Genomic DNA, 26793 nt, shown 5'->3' with positions numbered 1-26793 from the left:
ATTTTTTTCTCCATTCTTTGCTTTAATTTGTGACCAACTTGAACAATGGGTGGAGAATAAATGAGAGGATTCAACTGACTAGTCATGGAAACATTAACTCCAAAAATCAACAACAAAAATAATGTTCCAAAATCAAAGACTGTGCCAACTACGTACTGAGAAGTCTAATTTTTTTCTCCCTAAGGACAAAAATTAAAGCCATGGGTCTAATTTAGAGTCTTGAGACAATTTCTGTCACTTATTTTCTATGCCACATGGGATATTACATCATTTAGGCAAAACCGAAACTCCAAAAAGCCCTGCTTCTTGAATACATATCAGAATAAAGTTCAAGGCGTTCACTAGAATGTATAACTATTCTTTTTTCCTTCAGGCTTCCATTAAGACATTTCCTCACAAGTAAAATTAAGTAGCTCAAACTCTCTTACATGCTGATACTATATAACAGCAATACACAAATGCTGTTCTTAATATGAATTACTGTATTCATATGAGGTCCCAGGGCAAAAACCAGACCACCACCATGCCAGTCCTATGCAGACAGGTTGCAGAAAGGTTACATACACTGTTTTAGTCCTTTTCCACTACAATGGGTCACTCATAGTAACTAAATGTTTCTCAGATATCCTACTGTAAACTTCACGACTCTGAATATGACAGGCTTATTTTATAAATGGCAAGATTATTCTATCATGATACAATTCTGAAAAAACAGTTCCAAAAGGAACGTAAGAAACATTCACTGAGCCTTCTCCACCTCGTGCACGTGGCAAGTATTACCTAACTGAATTGCCACACATTCTCTGTTGGGTGAGTATAGCTGAAGCCTTCTAATAAATGACGAAACTGAGGTTGAGGTCATATCCAGTAAGTGGTAGAACATAGGTTAAAATACAGGGTCATCTTATATATTAAAACCTATATACCTCATTTTAAATCATAATTTCAGAAAGATTATGTCCGAGTCTCACTGATAGTGGGCCACAACATTTTGATAAAAAGGAGTAAGTTATCTGAGATCCACACTTACACTGAGAAATGAAAATGACAAATTCCTGGGTTAGCATTGCATCATTTTTTTAAAAATAGAGAACTATAAAGAATACTTAGCATTCTACTTACCCTTTCAAAATTAAAAACAATTTCAACATTAGATATGTCAAATGCTAAAAAAGTTAGTACAGCTAAGTGGAAAGTGACACATCTAGTGGAATATAACATTCAGTGAAATCGTTGTAAAAAAGTAAACTTCAATAAATGTTCAGTAAGTCACATTTAAGTTCTTGTTCAATAGGAAAGAATGAATTTATCCTCAGCTCTAATTACTGAATTTTCAATGGTCAACAGTAAGTGGTAAGTTTTCACACTAAAACATACTCTGACATTTGTATTTTATGCTCTAAGTCAGATGGTCAGCAAACTATGGCCCTTAAATCAAATCTGCCCCACTGCCTGTCTTTATAAAAAGTTTTATTGAGATGACCCCACATGTATTATTTTATGTAACTGTCTATGGCTGCTTTTGCACAATAGCAGAATTAAGTAGTAGGGACAGACACCACATAGTACCTGTCTAGCTGATCCATACGAAAAATGTTGCCAATCACGGCCATACCGTCATTACTCATATTTATTCATTAAATGCATATCTGCATATAATGCATAAATATTCTGAAAAACTCCACAAACCTAAACAAAATGACTAGATCACTCAAACATTAGTTTCAAACATTTCTCTCTGTCTTTATACAACCTAGGATTGAATTCTAACGGCATCTAAATGGCAACGCTTCCCTTTGGCAATCTGTGTATCACCAGGGTTTCCTTTTTCACTTATTCCTTCCAAAATTCTCTTTCGGCTTTTTACATTTTGATCTAAGTCAAAAAGCTCCATATCTTCAACTTGATTTCCTTCTTTGTTCAACAATCTCCTTCCTAACTTTTTCACCCTACTACAATGTTTAGGAAGAATATTCTGTAATCAAGTAACAGAAACAACACTCAGCAATCAGGACCAATCACTGTTCTGCCAATACGAAGGGAGGCTGGGGAAATCCGCCTGTTTCTTTCAAGGAAGCCATCTAGTCAACAACATCCAATCAGCTATGTTGTACAACCGGGCATAGATACAACCAGTGAAAGGACCAAAATAGTGGAAACCCAGAGACAGAAACAAAAAGAACTTTCTACCATTGAATGAATCCCCAAGTCTGTTGCGAACACTCTAGACAGTACATGGTTTCAAATTCCAAACTACAGTGCTTAAAACTGCACAGGTAATAATTTTGAAAGTCAAATGTCAAGATGTCAGTATTTGTATTGAACCCTCATTTAAAATAAAAAGAAAGCAAATTTGCGTAGTGAAATAGGAATAAATCATGTTTATTGACAATTTACTTCACTAATTTACTGTTTTTTGTATCCTCTTAGAGATCTTACAGCTTTAAATTTGGGCATGTGGATGAAACAGGTGAAGGGGATAGAGAGGCACAAAATCTGAATATTAATATAAATCAGTCACAGGGGTGAAAGTACAGCATAGGGAACACAGTCAATGATACTGTAATAATATCGTGTCATCTCTGTGTTGCCAGATAGTGACAATATCTGTAATATATTTGTGTAATAATCAGGAGACCGGTTGGATCAGTATGCTGTTCACCTGAAACCAACAGAATACTGTATATCAACTATACTTTAATAAACCTTTTTTTTAATTTAGAAGACTATTTGGAATGTATTTCAACCTGATACAAACTTTAATACCTACTACTAATTTTATAAAGAGATCACTTTTTTGTTCTGAACCAAATTTCAAAACAATACTAAAAAGTGAATTTCAACACAACCTTTTAAAAATATTTAACAAAGGATAATACACAAAATGTAAAACCAAATTTCATGATGAAGAAAAATGCCAGAAGGTAAAAAAATGATTTATTTTGTTCTTAATGCATGGAAGGCAGGGGGCGACCTCTCCTGCCTCAAGTATTAAAATGCATTTTTAAAATCACACACAACTTTCAATCAGTTACCAGGAAATGGTAAACTGCTAATTACTGCATCACCAGAGGAAACCAGAGATGGCGGAGGAGGGATGGCACATCCGTCTCACCGGATACCTGCCGCCCTTCATACGCCATCAGCTGTTTTCCTTCCAGGCTGCATCTCCTGGTCGGCTGCTGATTCCAGTCAGGCCCTCATGGTGACCTGCCCTGCACTCCCTCATGAGCTGACCTGCTGGCCTTTGCACACACCTTGAATGAATTCATGGATGAAGTCAAAGTGTATGTGCTTGTGTGGGGAGAGGGGTGTAGAGGAGACAATGTTTGGCTGCTAATATTTAAGTTTCAAAGCTGCTTTGGGGTGGTGGCACTGACAAAAGAATCGTGAAAAAGGAGTCTCATATATATAGTTTAAAATAATATTAAGTTTAGAAATAACATTGCAAGCAACTCATATGAGACTGCATATCTAAAGGTTTTGGCTATATTTAAATTTATGACTGCAATTATTACACAGTAGCCATGTACTTGTATTTTGAACTTGAATGCTGACAGAACAAGAATTCTGGCACTGGATTACAAGACAGACCTGAAGAGACAGACAATCTATGGAAAACAAAGTTAACATATAATTATGGTTCTTCCTAAGGAGTGTTCATCAGAATTAGCAGAAATATGTTTACAGGCATACATAGGTGGCATCTCACAGTGACAAGTAAGTGAGGCAGGAATGTAAATATATATATCTCATATATATCTATAAATATAAACTTATATGGTTAAAAAGTTTCCTTAGGTGAACGTGTCTTGCTGAAACCCATCTTTTCACAGTCCGGCCCACGGACATTCTCTACTCATGTAATTCTACAGCGCGGCCGCTAGATGGAGGCCAAGCACTCACGGTCGGCGACGTGGCGGCCGAGAGCAAGGGCAGGATCCCTCCGCACGCGATGATGATGTTGTCCACCATCTGGGAAATGAGGTGAATCGTGTTATGCACAAAGATAATGTTCTCGTTGCTGTTGACGAAATCCATTACAGACTTTGTAGAATGGCTAAAACAGAAAAAAACAAACGAACAAGGCCTAAGAACAGGCAGCTTAAACACTGTAGCATTTTTAAAGTGAAAAATAATGCAGAGCAGGGCAAATTTAAAATGGAGTTATCATAAAATAACTTACAATTAAGATACCGTATTACCAAAAACTCAGCATTCATCTCTACAGTATATTTTTGTGTCCAAAGTATTCACACATGATTTGGCTTTATTAACTAGATTCAGAGTGTGTTAACTAGATTCAAAGATAGATGAGTACGTCAATGAATTTGGCTAAACAAAAAATCTTTTTTCCAAAGCTGCTTGTTTTGTCTTGAAAGGCAGAACAATTGGATAGTAATTGGAAGTTTTAGCTTTCAGGCAGTTTTAACCAGTGGCCTCACCAGACTGCAGCCCCACCTTTAGCCACCCTGAAAACATCCTGCCAGTTACAGAAGTGACAAGGGACGTAACCCCCCATCCATTTATAGGGGACTATATAACTGGTAACAATTCCGGGACTTACCGAATAAAAAAGGGAAAGACCTCAGGGGTCAGGAGTGCGCCTTTCCTACACAAAATATACAATGTAGACACCCAGAAAAATACACTGGCTTAGTTTGGTGTCAGGCACGAATATGAACTATTTTCTAATAAGAAAATAAGAGATCATTTCATGCTCAAGTTTACGGCAATGATTCTCACCTTTTTAGAATTGCAAAATAGCATCTATTATGCTTGAATCTCAAGATGCTATTTCCTGTCTTTAAAAATAAAGTGCAATCTCTTAAAAAAAATTTATATTACATAAAATTCTGCTTGGAGGATATTATGAGAGCCCATGAAAGAAAACAGACATGTACAGTATGTTAAAGGAAGGAAAGTTGAGTACCACTCACTTGGGGGCTAATACTATCATTAATAAATCACACTATATATTTCTATACATTTATACTCATGTAATGTATTTCATGGTATTCCAGTTTCCTTATGTTTCATCCCTAAGTAATTTAGCATATAACAACATTAGCAATGGGAAGACCATTGTTTTGGTAACATGATGAGACTGATGTGAAAGTTGATTTAAGTCGGAAGTAAAAACTCTGTGCAGCAGACACCGACTGCTTCCATGGCCGTCACTGCTTCTCCCCTGCTAATAGCATCTAGGTTTTGCTGTTAGGGAGCTAGACTGGGTATAGGAAGGCTGGCTTCACCCCAGCCGCCAGGTCCTGCACCAGCCTTGCTCTGCACAGGCCAATCACCATGGTATCATTAGGATCCCATTTCCGTTTGCTGGTGATTGGCTGAGAGAAGAGGGTACGACCCTTCTGGCACAGGAGACACAAAAGGGACTTTTCTTGAGGGACTTCTCTAGGAAACAAGAAGAGACGAGGAAGAGGAATCGGAGAGGCAGAAGGAGAAGAGAGGGGAGGAAGAGACGGGGGAAAAGAAGACAAGTCCCTGTTTCCCAGGGCGCGGGCCTCCCGTGAGGAATCCTCCCCGGGAGCGGCAGCGGCCCCCTTGCCCCGGGGGAGCAGGAAGCCCACCTGCGTCCTGAGAACATCACGCCCCCGACCGAGCCGCTGACGGCGAGGCACCCTGTCATCTAGCCCGTCCCCTTCCTAAGTGAGAGTCATGCACATATAAATGACACTCTCGTAATTGATTAGTTTGTTGCATACTAGCTATTGGAAAATTAAATTGAACATGAGGCTACGAAACCACTTAATTTATGTAGACTTTGTTCTCTTTAAGTGATTATATTTGAACTGATACTAACCACGTAACTGGTATAGGCTCTAAAAATAGATGTCCAAGGTGATTTAAAATTTTAATACCGTATGTCACAATCTTATTACCAAGAATAAATTCAGTATGTGGTATCAATTTTAACAGGAAAAGATAAAAAGGTGGCAATTTCCTTGAACCGAAACTGAACTCTCTTTGTGTTCAATCTCTTTTTGATATAGAATAGGCGACGCCAGATTTCAAAATTTTGTTTTTAACTGTTTAAGCTTAACTTCTTGGATGCCTTTTGATTTGAGCCCCAGGCTTGTAACTTAGATGAAAATATTTATGTTTCTACAAAAAACTGAAATGTCTATTTTTCATAAATTCAACTTGTGACATTTATTCAATGATACCATTTGCTTATGAATCAGTTGATGCCAGCAATTTAAAATATTCATTTTCTTAAGTGAAGGTAGTCTCGATTTATAGAAAAGAAATATTCTACCTCCTCCAAACATGTACATCTGTTTCTAATGCAAACAGCAAGTCGGTGAGAAGTCGCTGGTGCATCGGCGACCACTTAAACTCGGGAATACGGAACATGGTCGTGCGTGGACCCGGGCTGAACTGGCGCCGCTGTTCCTCGGTCATGGGCATCCCTCGGAATCCCAAGTCAACTCGGAGATCTCTGTCTTGCTGAGTGACAGACCGACCCTGAACAGCCTAGAGAAAGAAAAGGTGAGCTTTATTGCAAGAGAAAACACCTGATTTCAGAATGAAAACGGTAGAGTAAAGCTTTTGTACATGGCTTTGGTAGGTTAATACATTTTACACATGTGAACCACCTGGTGACTCACATGCAGAAACCTTTTTGAGCTGACAAAGCTACTGTTTATTATTTTTACTTTTGTTGTTTCAGAAAGTAGGCAAGATCATTAAATACTTGAGTTTAACATGAAATTTCATAATGCAAACCAGACCCTTGGTATCCCATTTATGAAGTCTTTGCATTTGCCCACCCCTTCTGAATGTAAGCATACACTCACCGCAAAGGATTCTGGATACATGTCTTCAACAGGTGTCATTAGAAACACAAGAATAAAAGAAATATTACTTGAATAGACTTAAGTAAACTTCAAAGTCTATTCCATTCTTAATATTTCCATTTAGAAAAAAAATGCATTTGATAAGTTAGGAAACCAGAAAAATGCCTATGAACTTTGAGTGAAAAACAGGGAATTCTAGTGGTCACTATATCCACTGAACAATGCCGCATGCTTCCTGATATTTTGAATTTGTGCCTAATTCAGTGCTCCCATCCCCTGCCAATTATCACTGCAGGACAACTGCCACAAAAATGGAAATTGGCAGTAAATAGGGAAAAAATAAAAATACCTTTCTCACATACAGGGTTAAGGATTCTTATTAGAAAACAAAGATACCAGGAACGTGTGGCTTACTCTTTATTACTCTAATGGAAACATGTTAAATTTATCTTCAATGACATTAAAAGGTAAGTGGAAAACCCAGAGAACACCAATAACAAAAACTATTAAGTATAAAAGTTTTCTTCAGCTCTTAATCATAGGTATTATTTAGCCTAGAAACTAAGGAAGCCGACTTAGAGCTCAAAGCTCGGCAATTAAAATCTGTACCAGGAGGCATCACCTGTCATTAGTTTTCTTTGGTGAGGCCAGAGAAAAACTGCAGCACCACCATTTCCTCATCACCAGGCCCCCAAGTCTTTAATTTCCCCATAACAACTTCCTCTCCGCGTGGTCATAAACAAAGCTCTCACTGCTGACAATTCCGAGTCTTCTCGGCCATGCTGCCTACTCACGGGGTGGCTGCGAGGATCAAACCCGAAAGCACAGAGCGCCGTGCCAGGAACGTAACAGGCGCTTGATAAGTAACAGTTCCCTTTTCCCTCCCCTTCCTGTAATTTATCAGCTCAATCTGGCTCCAAGTCCTCTTGACAACAATCCACAGAACAGCACTGGGCCTGCGGCTTAAAAGGTTAAAAGTCAATCGTGCATCCGGAATGAGCATCTCCAGGGCAGAACGTGTGAATGGGGTCGCAGAGCCGCGCAATGTGAGACCCGGCGGGGCCCCGACGGGCCGAGCGCTGGTGCAGCGCCACCTCTTGGGCTGGGAAGGAAGCTCAGGCCCCGAGAGGCTGAGCAAAGTTAGACAGAAGGCAGCGGAGGTTCAAACGTAATGCGGATGTTTTAAGTTTCTTTTATACATAACATCACACTACTCACTTCCCTGACCTGCTGTCATACATAATTACATTTAGACAGGATGCAATCGGTACGCATTTCCTCTGTTTTGGCGCTGCCGACTCAGCGTCTCCCCAGGCGGTCCCGGGACCCGCGGCCCCCCGCTCACCTGTGTGGTGGTCGTGGTCTGGATTTTCCGGGTTTCCTTCGGCTCTTTCCCGTCGTCAGACCTCTCCGTGTCTGAGATTATACTTCCCGCATCAATGTTTGGTACCATTTTGCTCCCAGAAGGCTCGGTCTCCAGGGCGGCCGCAGTCACCTCGGCGTACTCCAGCCCCTTCGAGGACGCCGCCAGGTCCCTTTCAGAAACAGTGCCCATGCCATCTGACGTCGTGTGGATTTTGAACTCTTTTTCTTCCATCATACTCGACGTGCAGGGTAAGTCGACACTGCCGGTCATGTGGGCGAGCAGTCCGAGATCATCGGCGACGCCGAGGTGCACTTGCGCGTCCTGAATATTCGGAATGATGTGGTTGCTCGAAAGTTCCGGAAGGAGTTTCTCCTCCTGTTTGGGTATTTTATCAAAGAGGAACGCTGCGTTACTACTGGGAAGGTCATCTTTCTCATCGGCTAAAGTTATCAACGGACCATTATCTTTTTCTTCATTTTTCTTAATGATGCCCACACTCCCGTGCACATTGCTCTGGAGTTTCTCCACGGCGGCACTGTACACGTTGTCCAGCAAGGACTCCACCTCCACAAGGGCGCCGTTCTCCGCCCCTACCAGAGTCTCCGGTGACAGGTCCATGTCATCCAGCTTGACCTCGGTGGCTTCCACTTTCTCTGCTTTTATATCCACTAGAAGGTCGTGCACTTCCACGTGCACACCGCCGCCCGGGCGATCGGGGTTCCCGAGGATGGCGTCGGACACTTTGGTGGACATGAGCAGGTCCCTCGTGTCCGCGCTCACCGGGTAATCGGTCTCACTTTCTGGGCTCTGGCTCTGGGAAAGGTCCTCTATCTCCCGGATCTCCATGCCGCCCTTCGCTCCTGTCGCCTGGGACGAAAGACCCGAGATGGTGCTCACGTTGCCCTTCTTCCCCTTCTTAATGTTTTCCTCCTCCTGTCTCTGATATTCCTCGTACATCTTGGCCAGGTATTCTTTGTGTGCCTCATAAGTGACCTTAGGAAAAAGCAAAGAAAACTTTAGGGCATTTTATATAGCTCAAGAAGAGAAAACATAAAATATATTTAAAGTGTGTATATACAAAATATTTAAAAAGTATTTTATACATACTTGTAATAAAAATTTTACAAACATATATAAAAAGAATACATATGTATGTATATAAAATTACGGTGATAATTTAACATTATCATTTTTTTAACATTTCAATCATAGCACGCATAAATCCTAAAACAAGGGCTTGGTTTCATCAGGTAATTGGAAATAATCATCAAAAACAGGAAAACCAGAATTATTAAAGTTTTAAATAAACAGGTTTCTTTTAAGTACTTCAATATTACCCTAACCTAATATGCCAGCTAAATTCGTACATCTTCGACTTGAGCTAAAGTAGGTAATTGGATAACAATATATAATATCCCAGGTACTATTATTATATCAGTTTTCATCATCTATTACTGGGTGCTTATTTCAAGAACTGAGGTTAAAAGAAATCACACATATCTATAAATATATACGTTATTTATAAACTTATTAAAACACCACAGTTTTACCTTTATATAGGCTACTTTGTTACATTACATAGGATTGTTTAGGAAATAACCAGATTATATATATCTTGCATAAAGAAGTACTACGCCTTTCCTATAAAATACTATTTAAAAATTTTTTAATGCAATAAAAGGAGCCCCAAATTTTAAAATGTAAGAAATAAAACCTCTAAAATAAAGAAACAAAGTTCAAAATCTTTTCTTCTGAGTACATATGATATTAATTTATACTTAAATGATAGGATAACAGAATTTAGGTTGATAGGCACCTTCCTTTGGAGATTATCTTGATACAAAAATCCCTTCATTTTACAGAAGAGGAAATTAAGACCCCAAAGTAAGGGTTGGTAAACTACACCCCACTGACCAAAGCTGCTCATCACCTGATTTTAGTAAATCAAGTTGTATTAACACCCAGTCATGTATATTTTTTTACGTACTATCTCTGGCTGATTTCACTCTATATGGCAGAGTTGAATAGTTGTATCAGAGGCTGTATATCCCATAATGCCTAAAATATTTACTATCTCTAATTTCAAAATATTTTTCTAACCCCTGCACAGAAGGATTAAATGAATTCCCTTAAGTCACGTTAACTGAATTGTGGCACAGACTGTATAAAAATCAAACTTGACACCCATGCTTTTTCTATGGCACCACATGGTGACAAAAATTAACTCTGATTTTCCAGAACCTCATGTGTACATAACTGTACACTTTAATTCACTACTTCCTTTTACCAAAGATCAGATAATATTTAAACTACAGATGTACTGATTATTAGGATTAAAAGTATAGTAATGCAATTGAAAACACAACTAAAATTGAATACTTCAACGTATTTATGATTCGCTTGGAAATAAAAACAATTACTGACTACTTTTTACAAGTCTTAAAAATCATATTTCAGAGTCTACTTCGTGAAATATTCTTATAACAACCATTAGATTTAGTTAAAAGACTAATTGGCTTAGACTCAAGTTATCAGAACTGCTATAAAACATATGTGGGGTCATCACTGGGGTCTAAATTCCTAATTTAGCACCTTGGAGCTTCAACTAAATGGTCTAAAAAACACTTTTAAGTTCTAACAGTTGTAAACAAAGAGGAAAAAAAACAAAACCAGAAGAGAGAAAACAGGGCTAAAGCGATCAGCCATGGCGCGCGCCGCCCACAAGATGGCGCCAGAGGAGTGTTTGCGGGAAGCCCTGATACCGTGACACGCGCAATCCCGTTACCTTGGAATGGGCTATTGAGAGCGTGTCCACCCAGACTCTCCAGCCTCCCCACTCGTATTTTATTGCGTGATATAAAAGGATCCGGAAGATATTGTAGACCATCTCCGTGATCTTCTGCTCCTCAGAATTTTTAGGATTGATATAGCCAAGAGAAAACATCCAATCCTGCCATACTGAACACTGCAATAAGCATCTAGTGGGGGAAAAAACTCATTAAAATACCTAAAGGATGCTGAATTTACTATTTTGAAATTTTGATAGTGAAAATGTGCTATGACCTAAGTAAAGCACAGTGCACAGTCATTCTCCACACGCTACACATTCCCTGTGTGAAATGACTTCCCCCATCACTCTACCTGGGAAAATCCTAATCACCATTTAAAATCACTTTTCTCTCTCTCTCTCAGTCAGATTATGCAGCACTCACAATGCACGTCATACACTATAAATCAAGCATCGCTCTACTGTCCCCTTTCCGACAGAACTGTCTTTTAAATAAAGGTCTGTAGATATGCATATTCACATACACAATTAAAATATAATACTTGTACACTGAAATAAAAACATATAAAAATAAACAGAAGCATAATGAATGCCTATTATATCAAATAAATATATAGTACCCTTTTTAATGATTTAATGTATTTAATGATACGGCGAACATTTGAAAACTTTTCTTTAAATTGAAAATAAAGAAGAGAAAAATACGATTACGGGATAAGGTTCCATGACAGGATTCAAACTGCTTACCTTCTATTTTCACGGCTGTTACTGAAAAGTTTTATCATGTCAGATAAAAATAAACGACGAACTTCCATCAGTTCTGCACTGGGTGTAGAGTTTTTTAACAAAGTTGCCACCACCTTAAGAATCACTGTAAATGAACCAAGAAAAAGGTAAAGATTTATAACTGCATTTTGATTTCCACTCACAAATTAGTTACTGATTTTCAACTAAATGCTTAGCCCTATAGTAGGTGAGTTATAAGTGTCATCAACTATGTAGACACATAATGATTTAGATGGTGAGGGAAAGTTGGATTTAGTCTCACATGTTACCATGTTACTAAAATACAGTACAATAAAGAATTGCTGATTGCTCACTTGGATTCTGAATTTTCACGGTAGAATCTGGCTCTGGGTGTGGTTTGTGTACGACTTGAGTACACACTTGCTCTGTCAAGATCTGAAAGACGAAGAATTTGAATTTCACTTAGAAAATAATTGAAATCATAATTGCAAAATATAGATATACAGAAATCTGCAAAAAATGTCAATTCTGTTCAAATCAAAAGAAACATCTATTCTAAGGGTCTTCCAGTGAATTCCACATACTTCTAACTCTTTAACTCTGCAGTCTCCAATCTGTTTATTATGGAAAAATAAAAACAGTAACTATAGAAGGAAAGATTAATTAGGAAATCCCAGAATTTATTCTGCTTGCAATACCTTTTCTGTACATTCTTCATATGCTTATGTTGTGAACTGTAAACATTTGACTTTTTATGTCATCATTCATTTTAGGAAAACTTAGAAAGTAAGGAAATAATGAGTCTCAATTTCAAAATAAAGTATGGTAAGAGAAAAAAATCTTTATAGAACATGTGGCTCGTCATTTACTATTGAATTTTTAAAAAACTTTCAAATAAGAAAAAATGATAAAAGTTGACCAAATAAAGGAAATAGAGAATTCTAAAACATTTACTAATGTTGCCACTAAAACTGTCTCCATGAGTACAGGATTCTTATCCATCTTTTCCACTATTACATTCCAGCAATTATCACAGTGCCTGACACTGTCAGGGCTCAGTAAATATTTGTAATATTTAAGAATGAGTAGCAGATACACTGGATTTGGGGCTTTAGCCTGCATTTACCTCTATTCTTGCATAAATAAAAAAAATATGATGAGACTATCCTTAGAAGATATTTTATATTTGTGATTTCATTTCCTGTTTAGCTTACCAGGTTAAGTTCTGAATGAACTTTTTAAAATAATTCAATCTAATGTAAGTGCAAAAACTGTGGGAAACTACCGAAGTTAGTTGAGAGCCTACTTGTGCATAGCTATCTTGCAAAAGTTGGAGATAGAAAAAGTACATTAATCAAAAGACAGGGCTGTTCATTTCTGAATAGAAAAAGATCATGACATCCAGTAGTGTCATTTTTCTTACCTTTTTGCTCAGACTTAAAAAAAAAAAATTGAAGGATAGAGAATTTACTTAAGTATATTAGGAATGTATATCAAAAAGTACTGATCTGAAATAAAAACTAATCTACTATTACTAAAAGTGTAAATGTAGAGCGTAAGTACCCCTCTTCCCCTCACTCCCATACTTTGTGGAAACTAAACACTTTGTCATTAAAACGAAACAGTGCCTCAGAATCTTCTAAGACAGCACTCTAGATGTGCACTACCATTAAGATGGAGCTGAGGGCGAACAAATTTCATTGAAACCACCTACAAAGAAGAATCAGTGGATGGTATATGCCCACAAGGAGTTTTCACACCGATCTACCCAAAAGGCCCTGGCTTGGACCACAGCCCAGTGGACAGAACCCTGAGAATTCCGGTTACAAACAAAGAGACTCAAACTAACTTGAAAAAGACTAGGCTATACTCTTCCAAGGAAGAGAACTTTCTTACCCAAAAAAGGAAGAAATCTCACTGCACAGAAAAAATTCATCTCAAAGAGTCTCCAGTTTTAACTGTGCTCTTAAAGTATCTATCTGATCATATAACAATGAGGATAATAATTACTTTCTCTGCCTAATAAAGCTGCTAGAAAGATCAAGTAAGGCTTTCTGAGTTTTCTAAATTACAACAATGTATTTAGAAACTCAATTCAGCAAGTGTTTATAAAGAACCAGTTATGTGCCCATACTCTGTTCCATGTTTGGAATGGAAAACAGTTGGTAAATGGAACTACATTTGTAGAATCACTTACTTAATATTCTAGAGACAGGCATAAACCCGTGTCCCTGTTAAACAATAAGATGTGGTGGATTGTCTGTCATTAACCTGTGTGAGTTTTCAAAAGGGGGAGAAAATCATGAGATCTAAGTAAGGAGAGGTGAATGTAGATGTCAACGTTTTGATGAAAGCTTAGGACGAAGATGGCAAAGAAAGTCTGACTGGACCTGGTTAGAGATACGCCTAGGAAGCTAGCCCTGCTGCACCCCTACAGACAAGACAGCCCAGAAGGTTCAGAGCCAGATACGGACATGAACTCCAACGTGTACTTGACACTAACAGCATGTCTCAATTCACACCAGCCACTTCCACACGTTCCGCAGCCACATGTGCCTGGCGGCTATCATATCGGTCAAGGCTAGAAAGCGACAATCAATTATAAGCACGGAGGCAACTTACTTAATGAATATGTTACTTGATAGACACAGATTTGAGTCCAACGTTAAACATTTGAATTTTATATTACAAGTGGAATTATCTTGTCATTCATGGGTCACAGGAAGACTTGGGGCCTGAGCAGAAGCTACAGAAGCTTCCTCTTGACTTACTCCCTTCCCCAGCCCCGTCCAGAACAAATCATTTTGGATTAGTAGGTTCAGTTTTCGAGACAAGAGTAATGCTAGTTCATCGCTTCAAGTTGCAAACTACTGACCCCACTGTTATATCTGACTGCCACTGTAGGTATTCAGGAGTCAGAGGATCTTTATAGCTTTACAGTGGGACAAGCTATAACGCATTTTTTTTTCTTTTTTTTTTTTTTTTTTGAGAGGGCATCTCTCATATTTATTGATCAAATGGTTGTTAACAACAATAAAATTCAGTATAGGGGGGTCAATGCTCAATGTACAATCATTAATCCATCTCAAGCCTAATTCTCGTCAGTCTCCAATCTTCTGAAGCATAACGAACAAGTTCTTACATGGTGAACGAATTCTTACAGAGTGAATAAATTCTTACATGGTGAACAGTACAAGGGCATTCATCACAGAAACTTTCGGTTTTGATCATGCAATATGACCTATAAACCATCAGGTCAAATATGAATATTCATTTGATTTTTGTACTTGATTTATATGTTGATCCCCCATTTCTCCTATTATTATTATTATTTTTATTTTTAATAAAATGCTGAAGTGGTAGGTAGATGCAAGATAAAGGTAGAAAACATAGTTTAGTGCTGTAAGAAGGCAAATATAGATGATCAGATGATCAGGTGTGTGCCTATGGACTAAGTATTAATCCAGGCTAGACAAGGGCAGCAAGACATCCACGGATGCAGAAGATTTCTCTCAAAGCAGGGGGGGTGAGGTTCTGAGCCTCACCTCTGTTGATCCCCAAATTCTCACCTGATGGCCCCCCTGCGACTGTGCCTGTCTTAGGTTGTTCCTCCCTTGAGGAATCTATAACGCATTTTTGACTCATTTTCTTTATCTGTGAAAATAATGTTTGAATAACATGGTATGACCATACTGTCCACCTCTGAGACTCTATGGTTTTGAGAAAAGAGTTTTATTATGAGGTATTTAAAAGTCTTAAAGTTGGTGACCACTTTATAAAAATCAATGCTTAGAACTTTTTATATCTGTACTGAAAAAGATGAAATAACTAAACAATATACATGTAAAAAAAAAGTCAGTTCATTGTTTCTGTAAGAATCTGAGATCTTTAGATGACAAGAGGCCCTGGCTGCCTCTGTCTGAACTAAGAGTTTAACTGAATTGTACATTAAGTGAAGCAGTAAATTCAAACCTATAAAAGTAAAAATTAATATCACAATGTTTAATAAAGTAATGAATCACATAGTGTTGTTGAGATCTACAAGTAATCAAACAGAAAAATCTAGTTTTGTCCTTGGAAGACTTAATCTAAAATCTAACAGATTACTTAGTGTGCTAGGGAGTGCTACAAAACCCTAAAAAAAGAAAAAAAATAAAATCACTCAGAATTTAGGGATGGGAGTAACAACGTAAAACTAAAGCAAATGACATTAACAGTAAAACTTTGCAAATACTGTAATTAATACAAATGTTATATTTATATTAAATATCTTCAAAATATTTGTATAAAAATAGCTTTGAGTAATTTCAAAGACAAGTCTTCTAAAGCCAACAACTCACTTGGTACATGACCTCCAAGAATAAACTCACCTCAGAAAATGAGGGGACAGAGATGTTTCGTAGTTAATAATCTTTTGGTTTTCAGAATAATTACGATAGATCTTACATCTATAACTTAGGCAATGTTGCCTGATATATCCTGCTAAAAAGCCTAACTTACTTTGTACTTTCATATTTGTTATTTTTTCTATTACAGTCATATTATCAGATTCAGAATTTTAAAGGTCACAGTGATATTAGTCTGTACCCTAATTGGGCTTCCCAACACTTTGCAAAATCCACATTTTCTAAAATATCATTACCAACACTGTATGTTGGACACAGTTCTTTATTATTTCTGTACTTAATTGAACACTTTCCTGCAGTTGTAATGACATGTACAGAGGGCACGTGACATGTACAATGTAAAGAGGGCACGTGAACCCCTGTGCAGTGGCTGCATCGTGACTGTAGGGCGCCACACAGCAGGGCAGAGAGCCCGGGGAGCAAGCTCGGTCGCCTGCAGCTGCTCAATGCTGCTACCGCAGCGAGAGAACCCCCACAGGCAACACGTGAAGGAGAGAGCGCGGCTGGGTTCCAACAAAACTGTGTATGGACACAGATCTGAATTTCCGGTAACTTTACATGTCTGATATTATTTTTCTTTTGATTACTGTCAATGATTTAAAAACACAAAAGCCATCCTGAGCTTGTGGCTGTGCAGGGACAGCTGTTAGCAGAACCCGTGCACTAGTGAAAAGAGCAAGGACCACTGAAGACCAGTAGCGGTCAAGCAGGGCTAAGGTTAACATACGGGAACATTTCTAATATTTTTCTGGTGCTTAAAAATAAAAACAGATCCTTTGGGCAGCACATGCATTTCACAGAAAATACTGAACACAGGTTGCATGGCTATCAGTTAGAAATGATGAGAAGTGGATTTCTGAGCTGATATGATGAGACCAAAGCATCTTACAGGTATCACGTTTACCAATAACTCGTACTTATAATTTATTCCAATATCATCTCAAGGTTCATGTTAGTAGTTACTACGAGTGAGAGAAAGAGAAAGGAAGAGAGGTGGAGGGGGGGGAGGAAGAAGGAGAGAACTAATATATAATGAATGCATAATGGGTGTTGCGGTTCATGTGAGGAAAATTTGGGGCCAAGCCGACGAGCCAGCCTGTACTCAAAGAAAAGCTCTCAGGCCAACACAGAAAGACGGGCAAGTAAATGTACATGGATATGTCTTAAAATAAAATTTTAAGATGTATGTGTGTGTTCACTTCTTTTCTTTGATTGTTGGCTTTTTGGATTAACTTACCAAATACTGATTCCAATTACATAGAGGGTTTCCACTACCTGCATACATTTAACACTATTATCACACATTTTAAATGTTTTACCTCGTAAAGCGTGTTGTATGTGGTGACAGTCACGGTGTTTGTGTGCAACATCAGCCTCTCTCCAAGGAGGGTGAAAAGACTATGGGTGTGCATGATTTCAACTTTTCTCCTGGAGAAAAAGGGGGAAAACAAAACATTATGAAACACACCGGATTTTCCAGTTGCATGACTTTGGGATAAGAAAGTATAATCTGTAAGCAGATACAGAATCATATTAAGTAATTATTTTTACTAATTTCCATTTACAAAAAGAAATGACAGTTTACATAATGGAAGTTATATTAAATTAGTGATGTTTTTAATATAGCACAGCTGTCTTGCAAAGTTCCAAGAATACTGTTTAAACACTTCTCAAACAGAATATCTGTGAAAACTACAATGTAAAACATATAAATCACAAAACATTCTATAAATGTTGACAGCTATTATTTTCAAATCTCTACTAGGAGTTATTTAGGAGTTATTTTCATTAGGTTAAAATTATTGTTTCTCCTAACAGAGCCCATAGAATTTTGAAATCCTTTCTGTCCAAAGTGAGAGTCTGCAAAATAGTCTATGGTAAATGCTAGTGTCAAGAATTTAAGATTATGGTTGAAAGTGAGTACTCTAGCTTGGATCAGATTAAATGCTATTTTAAATAAAAAGCATCAAACACAATTTGACTCCTATTTAACAGAAAGGTAAGAAATGGACATGAATCTGAGAAAAAAAAACCTTGAAAGATTCACCACCAAGAGATACTATTTTCTAAAAATACTCTATGAAGTTTTTTAAAAAAAGAATGAGGTGATATATATTTTGACTAAACATTTCAGTTTTAGAACATTTTCATTCCTTCATACTAAAGACAGATCATTAGCAGTCTCATACTTTATCACCTCCCAATTTTGGTGATTTACATTGCTATTTTGACATCAAGATTTAAAACACTGATTCAATCTATGCTCATCTTAACACTGTTGTTATATATTAGTTGTCAGGTCTTGGTCTATTTTAAATATATCCAGTTCTTTGACCTTATCTTCACCGTTTCTGGTTTCTTTCCTTTGACTCAACTGTCCATTGGATGGATGCACCTCAAGACAAGATCGTAAGTCTGCCTTCTGCATTTGACTTGATGTCTACAAACTGTAACCCTATAGGTAGGTACAATAACATTCTTGGGTCACATAGCCCAGAACTTGTAGATGTTACTTTATTTCCTTTGCACTGAATTTATTTCCTTGTGGCCTCCTGAGAAGACTGAAGCCAGCCAAGTGTTTAACCAGATGAAAGTGAATTCCTTTTATACCTACATTATTTTAGGAATTTGTTTTTATCACTGAACTTCCATTTACACATTGTGTCTCGGTGTTGATCATTATGTGTCACATTTTCCTAGAATGTCATGTGCTTTTTCTGTCCACAGATGAGCTATTTCTTTACATCATGGAAACACCTTCTGTATCACCCGTGTGGCTCTGCCCTCCAGCAACACCAGCTGTCTTTAGATTATGGTGTCTGTCTCTGTATCTCTCTTTCTCTACATTAATTGCATTTCTTAAAGTTATATAATGGGTATCGTTTCCTTAAATCTTCAAGACTCTTTTCCTCTCATTTTGTTCTTTATTATCTTGTTTTTGAGATGTTACTGAATTTACATTCTTGCAATTTATTCTGTAACTTAAAACATGATGGAAAACTACCTTTTCTTCAGTACAGCTTTCTCCTGGCCTAAATTCTTCTCCTGTCCTTTACTCTTTCCTTTCTCCTTTCATAGTAGCATATTACCATGATTTCCTGCTTTTTTTTTACAACTTGCCTATGCTTGTGTATTTTGTTATATTTATTCCTGTTCTCATAAAATTTGGGTACCTACTCATCTTCTTTATTCAGATTGTGATTCCTTTCCCTTCTTGTCTGAAGCATTTTTTATGGGCTGAGCATTTCATGTTCTATCCATTTTTTTCTGAGGCTTAACAGGCTTTAATTGAGACAGAGAAAGGACAGCTGAGCTGTGTGCAGAGTGCCAGTACCGCTCTCTAAGACAAGTTTTTAAAATATTCTCTACTATAGTTCAGTCTACCTAAGGGACTATCTCATTCTCCTAGAGAAACTGTCTCAGGCCTGGTCCCCCAATTTGATGCAGAGGACTTAGAGCTTTCACTGCCATCACAGAATGGCTGCCTCGGTTTTTCATTCTCCATGTCTCTCCCAGCAACGATATAAACTTGACCTACCCAAAGTCACAAGAAAACGAAAATAGCTTGTAAGTTCCTGTCACTTGAATGCAGAAGAAATCTAGGAGTTCTATTGACTTTACAGGCCTAAAGACGGGGTAAGAATATGCCTGAAATCCCTGCATAGCTTCGTTGTCTTCGGCTGTCAATATTAAGTGGCTTTATGTGATTTTTTATTTATTTTTTAGTGGAGATGAAGAGAGGAAGGTATCGTACTTTACTATTTACTTCACTAGGTTTGGACAAGGGAAGTTCTTTCATCTCTCTTTACTGACTTGACCTGGAATTCACAATTCCAAATGTTTGTCTCTAATACTTATTTTTTGTTTTCTGGGGGGGACACAGTGGAGAAGAGAGAGAGGAGACATGATTTTGGGTAAGACTATTCATTCCTTCTCTCCCTCCAACTCAGAAGTTAAATTCTTTCTCATGGCCGAGTATTGAATAATTAACATTTTAATCATGTCATAGTATCTAAGCACGCATACATTAGTGGATGTTCACCTCGTTCACAGCTCCTGCCTTGGTATAGTCTAGTAGACTTGTCACAATCCACACTCATTACTCTTATTTTTTAATATTGTGTTGACATTTTTATTAATTTGTTCATCTCTGCTTTACAGAAGTTTTTGAGACTTTAAAGAAAAGTTGGAATTTTTACCAGAACTGCTTTGCTTACAAATTGATTTGTTAAAATTCTATCTTTATGTATTTGAGTCTTTCCATTAAAGTACAAGATATAGATCTTCATTGACTACAATTAGTGCATTTTTTTCATGGTTTTCAGGAAATAACTTATAATTCTATTTACAGCTATGAATTAAGGGACCATAGGATATCTACCAAAATACTTGGTAATAATTTCTAGTGAAGCAAACCAGGATTATGACCTGTGTTCCTGTACTTTTATGGTATTATTTATTAATAACTTCATATTACTCTTCCCACCTATTCTGGATGGAAGAACTACAGTATGTCTAAGTATGGAAAACCCATAAAAATAACCATTTAAAAATATTTGGAGTAAAATAATGTTATTACCAGGGACCAGAGAGGAACTCTCTGTTGCCATAAAGTATTTTTTAAAATAAATATTATAGTATTTCCTATAATTCTAAAAGCCCTTCTTATTCCAAATCTCTCCCGTTTTAACTTCGTTAGGTATGAAAAAGTCTATCCATTTTATTGGTTCCTTCAAGAAAATCACCTTTACTTATCCTTTCAACAGTTTTTTGTTTTATTTTCTATTTTGTTGATGCTAGCCTGCATCTTTACTATTTTGTACTTCCTAGCCATCTTTGTTATCTTTTCATTGATGTTGTAATATGGGTACATATTCCTCTGGTTTGTTTTTTCTTCTTTTACAGGGGACAGTGGGAATGCAGTCCCCCACTAACACAAGTTACGCAGTCGAGTTTCCCACGTTTGGGGAAATCGCAGGGGTCAGGACATCCGGGCGCAGCGGATGATCCTCGCCCTGGGAAAGCCACCCTCACAATCATGGTATCTCGAGACCCTGCCAGGTAAGTATATTCCTCTAATTAATCTTTATTCTTCAATATTATAAGTGTTTACTTCTAAGTTTTTGCTATAAAGCATCACAATATTAGGTGATTTCTGATTTCCCTTTTATCTTCTCTTTACTACGGGATACTTCTGAATGTTTCTTCATTTTTAAGTACTTGAGACATTTTTTCTCAAATCCTTTTTTTTTTGGTGTCTAATTTTATTACATTATGGTCAGAAAATGGTAGCCAGTAAAATCTCTACTTTGTCTACATTGTTCCTTTTATGGCCAAAGACATGTTTTTTTTTAAAGTAAGTGTTCTATAGCCATAAAGAATAGTCTCAAAGGACATAAGGTTGAACATAAATTTATTGAGTCAAGTTTTATGAATACATATTCAGCTTCCTTATATATTATCTATTCAACTGGGCCTATTCCAAAAAAGACATATGTATTGTCTACATTATTACTGAATTTTATCAAGTTCTTACTCCATCTCTGATGGGTTTTGCTTTACACATTTGACTGCGATATTTGATGCTTCAGGTTTATGACCATCACCTTATCTACACAAATCATGCGTCTCATCAGTATGTCTTCCTATGTTCTATTTTGAACTTTTAACTTCAAGTTCAACTTCAAGTTCAACTTCAACAACTTCAGTTTTGTGCTTTCAAATCCCATCTGGTTTTAATGATGTCCACAAATTTCTATTATCCCTTTACCGCTCATGTCTTAAAACCTTTTTTTTTTTAAAAAAAGAGGCAATCACACAATAAATACCCATGTAGCCACCCAAACACTTAAGAAATAAAACACCAAAATAACCACTGCTGGATACCTGTCCAAGAGCCCATTCTTTTCACTATATTTCAGGGTAAAAAATACCATAAATTTTGTGGGGTTTTTTATTACATGTATTTATACTTTCATTAAATGTGTATCTATTCCTTAAACTTCCTAATTTTGTATTTTCATATTTTTCATATTTAATAAATGGCATCATTATTGTATATCCTTCCACAACTTGTTTTCTGCTTCACATTAGGTCCATGAAACTTGTCGTAATTAACTTCCAAAGATTAACATATCAAATTGTGTGACTCTGCCTAATTCATTTATCTGTTATTCTCCTGATGTTTTATGTTGTCTCCAACTTTTCATTATTACCAACAAAACTGCACTAAGCAGTTATGCACATACACAAGTGCTTCTCTGGGTCAAGGAGAGACTGACTTAGTCGCCGAGCATGGGCATTTTCATCCTACTGGAATTGTCAAATTGTTCTCCAATGTGATGGCGCCAGTTACTGAATTCCACCACTGACCTAAAATTTTCCCTTATGCACATCCTTTGTCAACACTTCACACTATCAAAACTTTTAGACTTTACCAGCCTAAAGGTCATAAATATAACTTTTCTTATTGACACTTTCTCGATTGCTACTGAAGTTGATTATCTTTCCATATGTTTGCTGCCAGTTCAGGCTTCCTTTCAATGAACTGACTGTTTATAGTCTCCATGTTCTCAATAGTTTCTTATTTGCTCATTTTTTTCATATATTCAGGATATGAATCCTTTCTCTTCCGGATAAACTGCAAATATCTTCTCTCACTGTGTTACTTGTCTTTTTGCTTTTTTCAATGGCATTTTTAAAGCATTTTTTATGTTAATGGTCAAATTCATTGAGTTTTTCCTGGGTAACTTATGATAGTTCATTTATTATTTTAGAAACACTTCCTTAAATGCAAGGTGATAATACTATTATCCTACATTTACTGAGACTTTCAAATTTTGCTGAACTTTTTCAAAATGCTTCACACATTTAAGTGTGTAATTCAGTGATTTCTTAAAACCTTATAGTCATGTAATCTTCACTACTATCCAGTTTACATTTTCATCCCCTAAAAATCCCCACTCCCTTGCTAGGCCCAAGCAACCACTACTCGGCACTCTGAACATTTCATATAAATGAAATCATATAATATGTACCTTTGTATCGGATTTCTTTCATTTAGCAAAATCTTCTGAGCACTCATTAATGTCATAGCAGGCGTCATTAGTTGGTTTCATTTTAACATTTCAACGGTGTCCCACTATATGCACATACAATGCTACATTTATGCATCCTCCAACTGATGGAATTTTCAACTGTTTCCATTTTGGGGCTATCATGATTTATGTCCTAGGAACATTCATACTCAAGTCTCATTGTGAACATATGTTGTCATTTCTTTTGGATACATGCCTAAGCATGGAAATGACAGATTGTAAGGTAAGTACTTGTAAAACCCTTTTGGAATAGAGCTGGAACATTTTATATTCCCATCAGCAATACATGAGGATTCAATAAATTGTTATATGCTGTAGTTTGATGTTTTATTCAAATCAAACTATTTATATATTTCTGTGATTTCTCTTTTGACCCAGTGGTTCTTCAGAAGTTTGTTTATCTTCCGTATAACCTGCCATTTCCCAAATCTCTTTTTGTTGCTGATTTCTGACATAATTTGGTTGTAGTCAAAGAACATACTTTGTTTGATCTCGATTCTTCTGGATGTATTGAGACTTGTTTTATGTTTTATACTCAAACAATAATATATTCTGGTAAATGTTGCATATGCACATGAAAACAATTCTGCTGACTTGAGGTGGACTCTTCTATAAACATCAATGTATTGTTCAATATATTCTATTAACAGGGGTGGCGAAATCATGGCTTTCATTGATAGATAGTTACTGAACAGGATGCTTCTAATATTTCACTACCAAATAGGACTGTGGTAGATTCTGGGTAGATATATTATTAGGTTAAAGAAATAATTTTCTGTTTGTGGTTTCCTAAGAATTCTTATGATGAATAAGTACTGAATTTTACCAAAAATTTTTGCATCCATTATTATAATTACCAAAAAAAAGAGTATGTATATATTATTCAATGTGTTACTAAGGACATCATGTTAAAAGATACTTGATATTAAACTACTCTTACATTCAGCATTAAAATCGAGAACTCGGAAAATAAAGGCAAAATAACTTTCCTCCTTTAAATTAAATATTAATGGTGATAAACTGTCTCCAATATCAGTTAGCCCAACCCTCAGAACTGTAAATACACAAACATTTCAATATCTTTTGATTCTAATTATTTTATAATTAGTGCGATGACTTCTTGTTAAGAGTGACTTAAAACATTTGTATTTCCATTGTCTTGCTTGATTTTTGTCACTGATTTCCTGTTTAGTGGCACAATGGACAAGTCATCTATGACAATGATTTATATTAAGTACATGGAGACAATTTTATGGCTTCATTTGAACAATTTTTACATTTTTTGTGTGCTCGAGAAGAATGTATATGCTAATCCAGCCACTGGAATATTTCTGTTCAAATTTATACCATTAGGATTTTTTGTGATTGCTGTTTTAAAAAGAAGAATATGTCAAAAATCTCTCAAGTATTTTTATTTCTCTTTCAAATTCAGTCATTTTTACTTTCTGTATCTCAACAATACTGTTAGGTATATATGCATTTGAAATTGTTTTATATACCGAGTGAATTGTATATTTGCATTACCTGATTTCCCTCTATACCCTTATTAACCTTTTGTCTAGAAGTTTATTTTGGTTTATTTAAATATTAGTCTACCAGCTTTTATCATTTAGGTTTATGTTTATTTAAAGTATAGTTGATATACAATATTATATTGGTTTCAAGTATACAACACAGTTGTTCTACAGTTTCATTTAGTTATTTAAATAAATAATACTCTAGACGGTTAAAAAATAATGACAACATAAGAAGATTACAGAAAGGTTTCACACCCAACTCCCACCCCTCCCTTCTTCCATACTAGTAATTGTTTTCCTTGGTTTCTTATTACCATATCAGCTTTCCCCCAAAACACACCCTTTTAAATATATTTTATTTCTTAGAGTAGTTAAAAGTACACAGCAAAATTGAACAGAAAGTACAAAGAGTTCCTATATATCCCTTGACCATGTATACCATGCACTGGTGGCTTCTTCCCACCATCATCATCCCCCACCAAAGCGGTACATTTGTTACTATTGCCTATCAGCTCTTTTCTGCCTGCCAGTTTTATTGAGATATAACTGAAAAATAACATTGCATTAGTTTAAGGTGTACAACATAATGACTTGATACATGTGTATGTTGCAAACTGATCACCATAAGGTTAGTTAACATTCATTGCCTCACAGAGTTATAAAACTGTGTGTGCATGATGAGAATTGTTAAGATTTCCTCTCTTAACAATATTCAAATATAGAATACAATACTGTTAACTATTACCACCATGCTGTACAATATATCCCAGAACTTGTAACTGGAAGCTTGTAATTTTTAACCACAGTCACTCATTCCCACATTCCCTACTCTCTGCCTCTGGAAACCACCTTATCTGTTCTCTGTTTCTCTGAATATGGTTTCTTCAGTTTCTACACCTAAGTGAGATTATACAGTACCTTTCTTTGTCTGACTTATTTTACTTACCATCCATATTATCTCAAATGGCAGAATTACCTTCTTTTTTATGGCTGAATAATATTCCATTATATATGAACAGAGATATCCATCCCCACTACTCTCTTGTTCATTGCAGCATTATTTACAATTATCCAAGACATGGAAACAACATAAGGGTCCACATTTTCTCTATCGATTCATCCATCAATGAGCACTTATGTTATTTCCATGTCTTGGCTATTTGTAAATAACACTGCAATGAACATGAGGCTACACAGATCCCTGCGTGATATGATTTCATTACTTTCAGATATATACTCAAAAGTGGAACTGCTGGATCATATGGTAGTTCTGCTTTCAGTTTTTTGAGGAATCGCCATACTGTTTTCCACAGTGGTTTTATATTCACATCAATAGTGCACAATTCCCTTTTCTCAACAGCCTCACCAGCATTTGTTATTTCTTGTCATTTTGATGGTAGCCACTTTAACAGGCATGAGGCACTTATCTCAATGTGCTTTGACTTGCGTTTCTCTGATAATTAGTGATATTGAGCACATTTTCATGTACCTGGTGGCCATTTGTTTGTCTTCTTTGGAAATGTGCATTCAAATCCTGTATTTTTTAATGAGACTTTTTATGCCGAGTTGTATGAATTCTTTATATACTGACCCCTTATCAGATACACGACTTACAAATATTTTCTCCCATTCTAGGTTGCCTTTTCATTTTGTTCATGGCTTTCTTTGCTGTGTAGATTTTTAGTTTGATGTCATTTTTTTTTTTGTTTAGTTTTGCTTTTGTTGCTTTTGCTTTGGGTCTCAAATACAAAAAAAAAAAAATCGTCAAGTGCTTATACCCATGTTTTCTTCTAGGAGTGTTACGGTTTCGCGTCGCACAATGAAGCCTCTAATCCATTTTGAATGCATTTTTGTATGCAGTGTAAGACAGAAAACCAGTTACATTCTTTTGCATGTGCCTGTCCAGGTCTCCCAACACCATTCATTGAAGAGACTATCTTTTACCCATTGTGTATTCTTGGCTTCTTTATCATAAATTAACTGACCACATATGCATGGGTTTATCTGGATTTCCTACTCTTTCCCAGTGATCTGTGTCTGTTCTCATGCTAATG

At 36.6% G+C, this 26793-nt stretch overlaps 1 protein-coding gene and 1 non-coding gene across 4 annotated transcripts in view; both read right to left on the bottom strand.

Moving 5' to 3' along the window:
- The window catches only part of NBEA (neurobeachin), a 547470-nt gene that overhangs the window by 363491 nt on the left and 157186 nt on the right, over nucleotides 1-26793 (bottom strand). For all 3 annotated transcript variants that reach the window (XM_073229196.1, XM_073229216.1, XM_073229206.1), the window contains exons 18-24: nucleotides 17445-17553; nucleotides 12073-12154; nucleotides 11720-11843; nucleotides 10970-11162; nucleotides 8164-9177; nucleotides 6278-6495; nucleotides 3907-4060 (exon numbers count right to left, since the gene is read on the bottom strand). In XM_073229196.1, the coding sequence (XP_073085297.1) occupies nucleotides 3907-4060; nucleotides 6278-6495; nucleotides 8164-9177; nucleotides 10970-11162; nucleotides 11720-11843; nucleotides 12073-12154; nucleotides 17445-17553 (1894 nt within the window). The remainder of the gene's footprint in view (nucleotides 1-3906; nucleotides 4061-6277; nucleotides 6496-8163; nucleotides 9178-10969; nucleotides 11163-11719; nucleotides 11844-12072; nucleotides 12155-17444; nucleotides 17554-26793) is intronic.
- Nucleotides 21028-21194, bottom strand: LOC118971391 (U1 spliceosomal RNA). The gene has a single exon (XR_005059806.2). It is a non-coding gene; the product is annotated as a U1 spliceosomal RNA (small nuclear RNA).

Source organism: Manis javanica, chromosome 1 (genome assembly GCF_040802235.1).
Source record: "Manis javanica isolate MJ-LG chromosome 1, MJ_LKY, whole genome shotgun sequence".
NCBI classification, from domain to species: Eukaryota; Metazoa; Chordata; class Mammalia; order Pholidota; family Manidae; genus Manis; species Manis javanica.
This window is presented reverse-complemented; position numbering and strand designations above follow the sequence as displayed.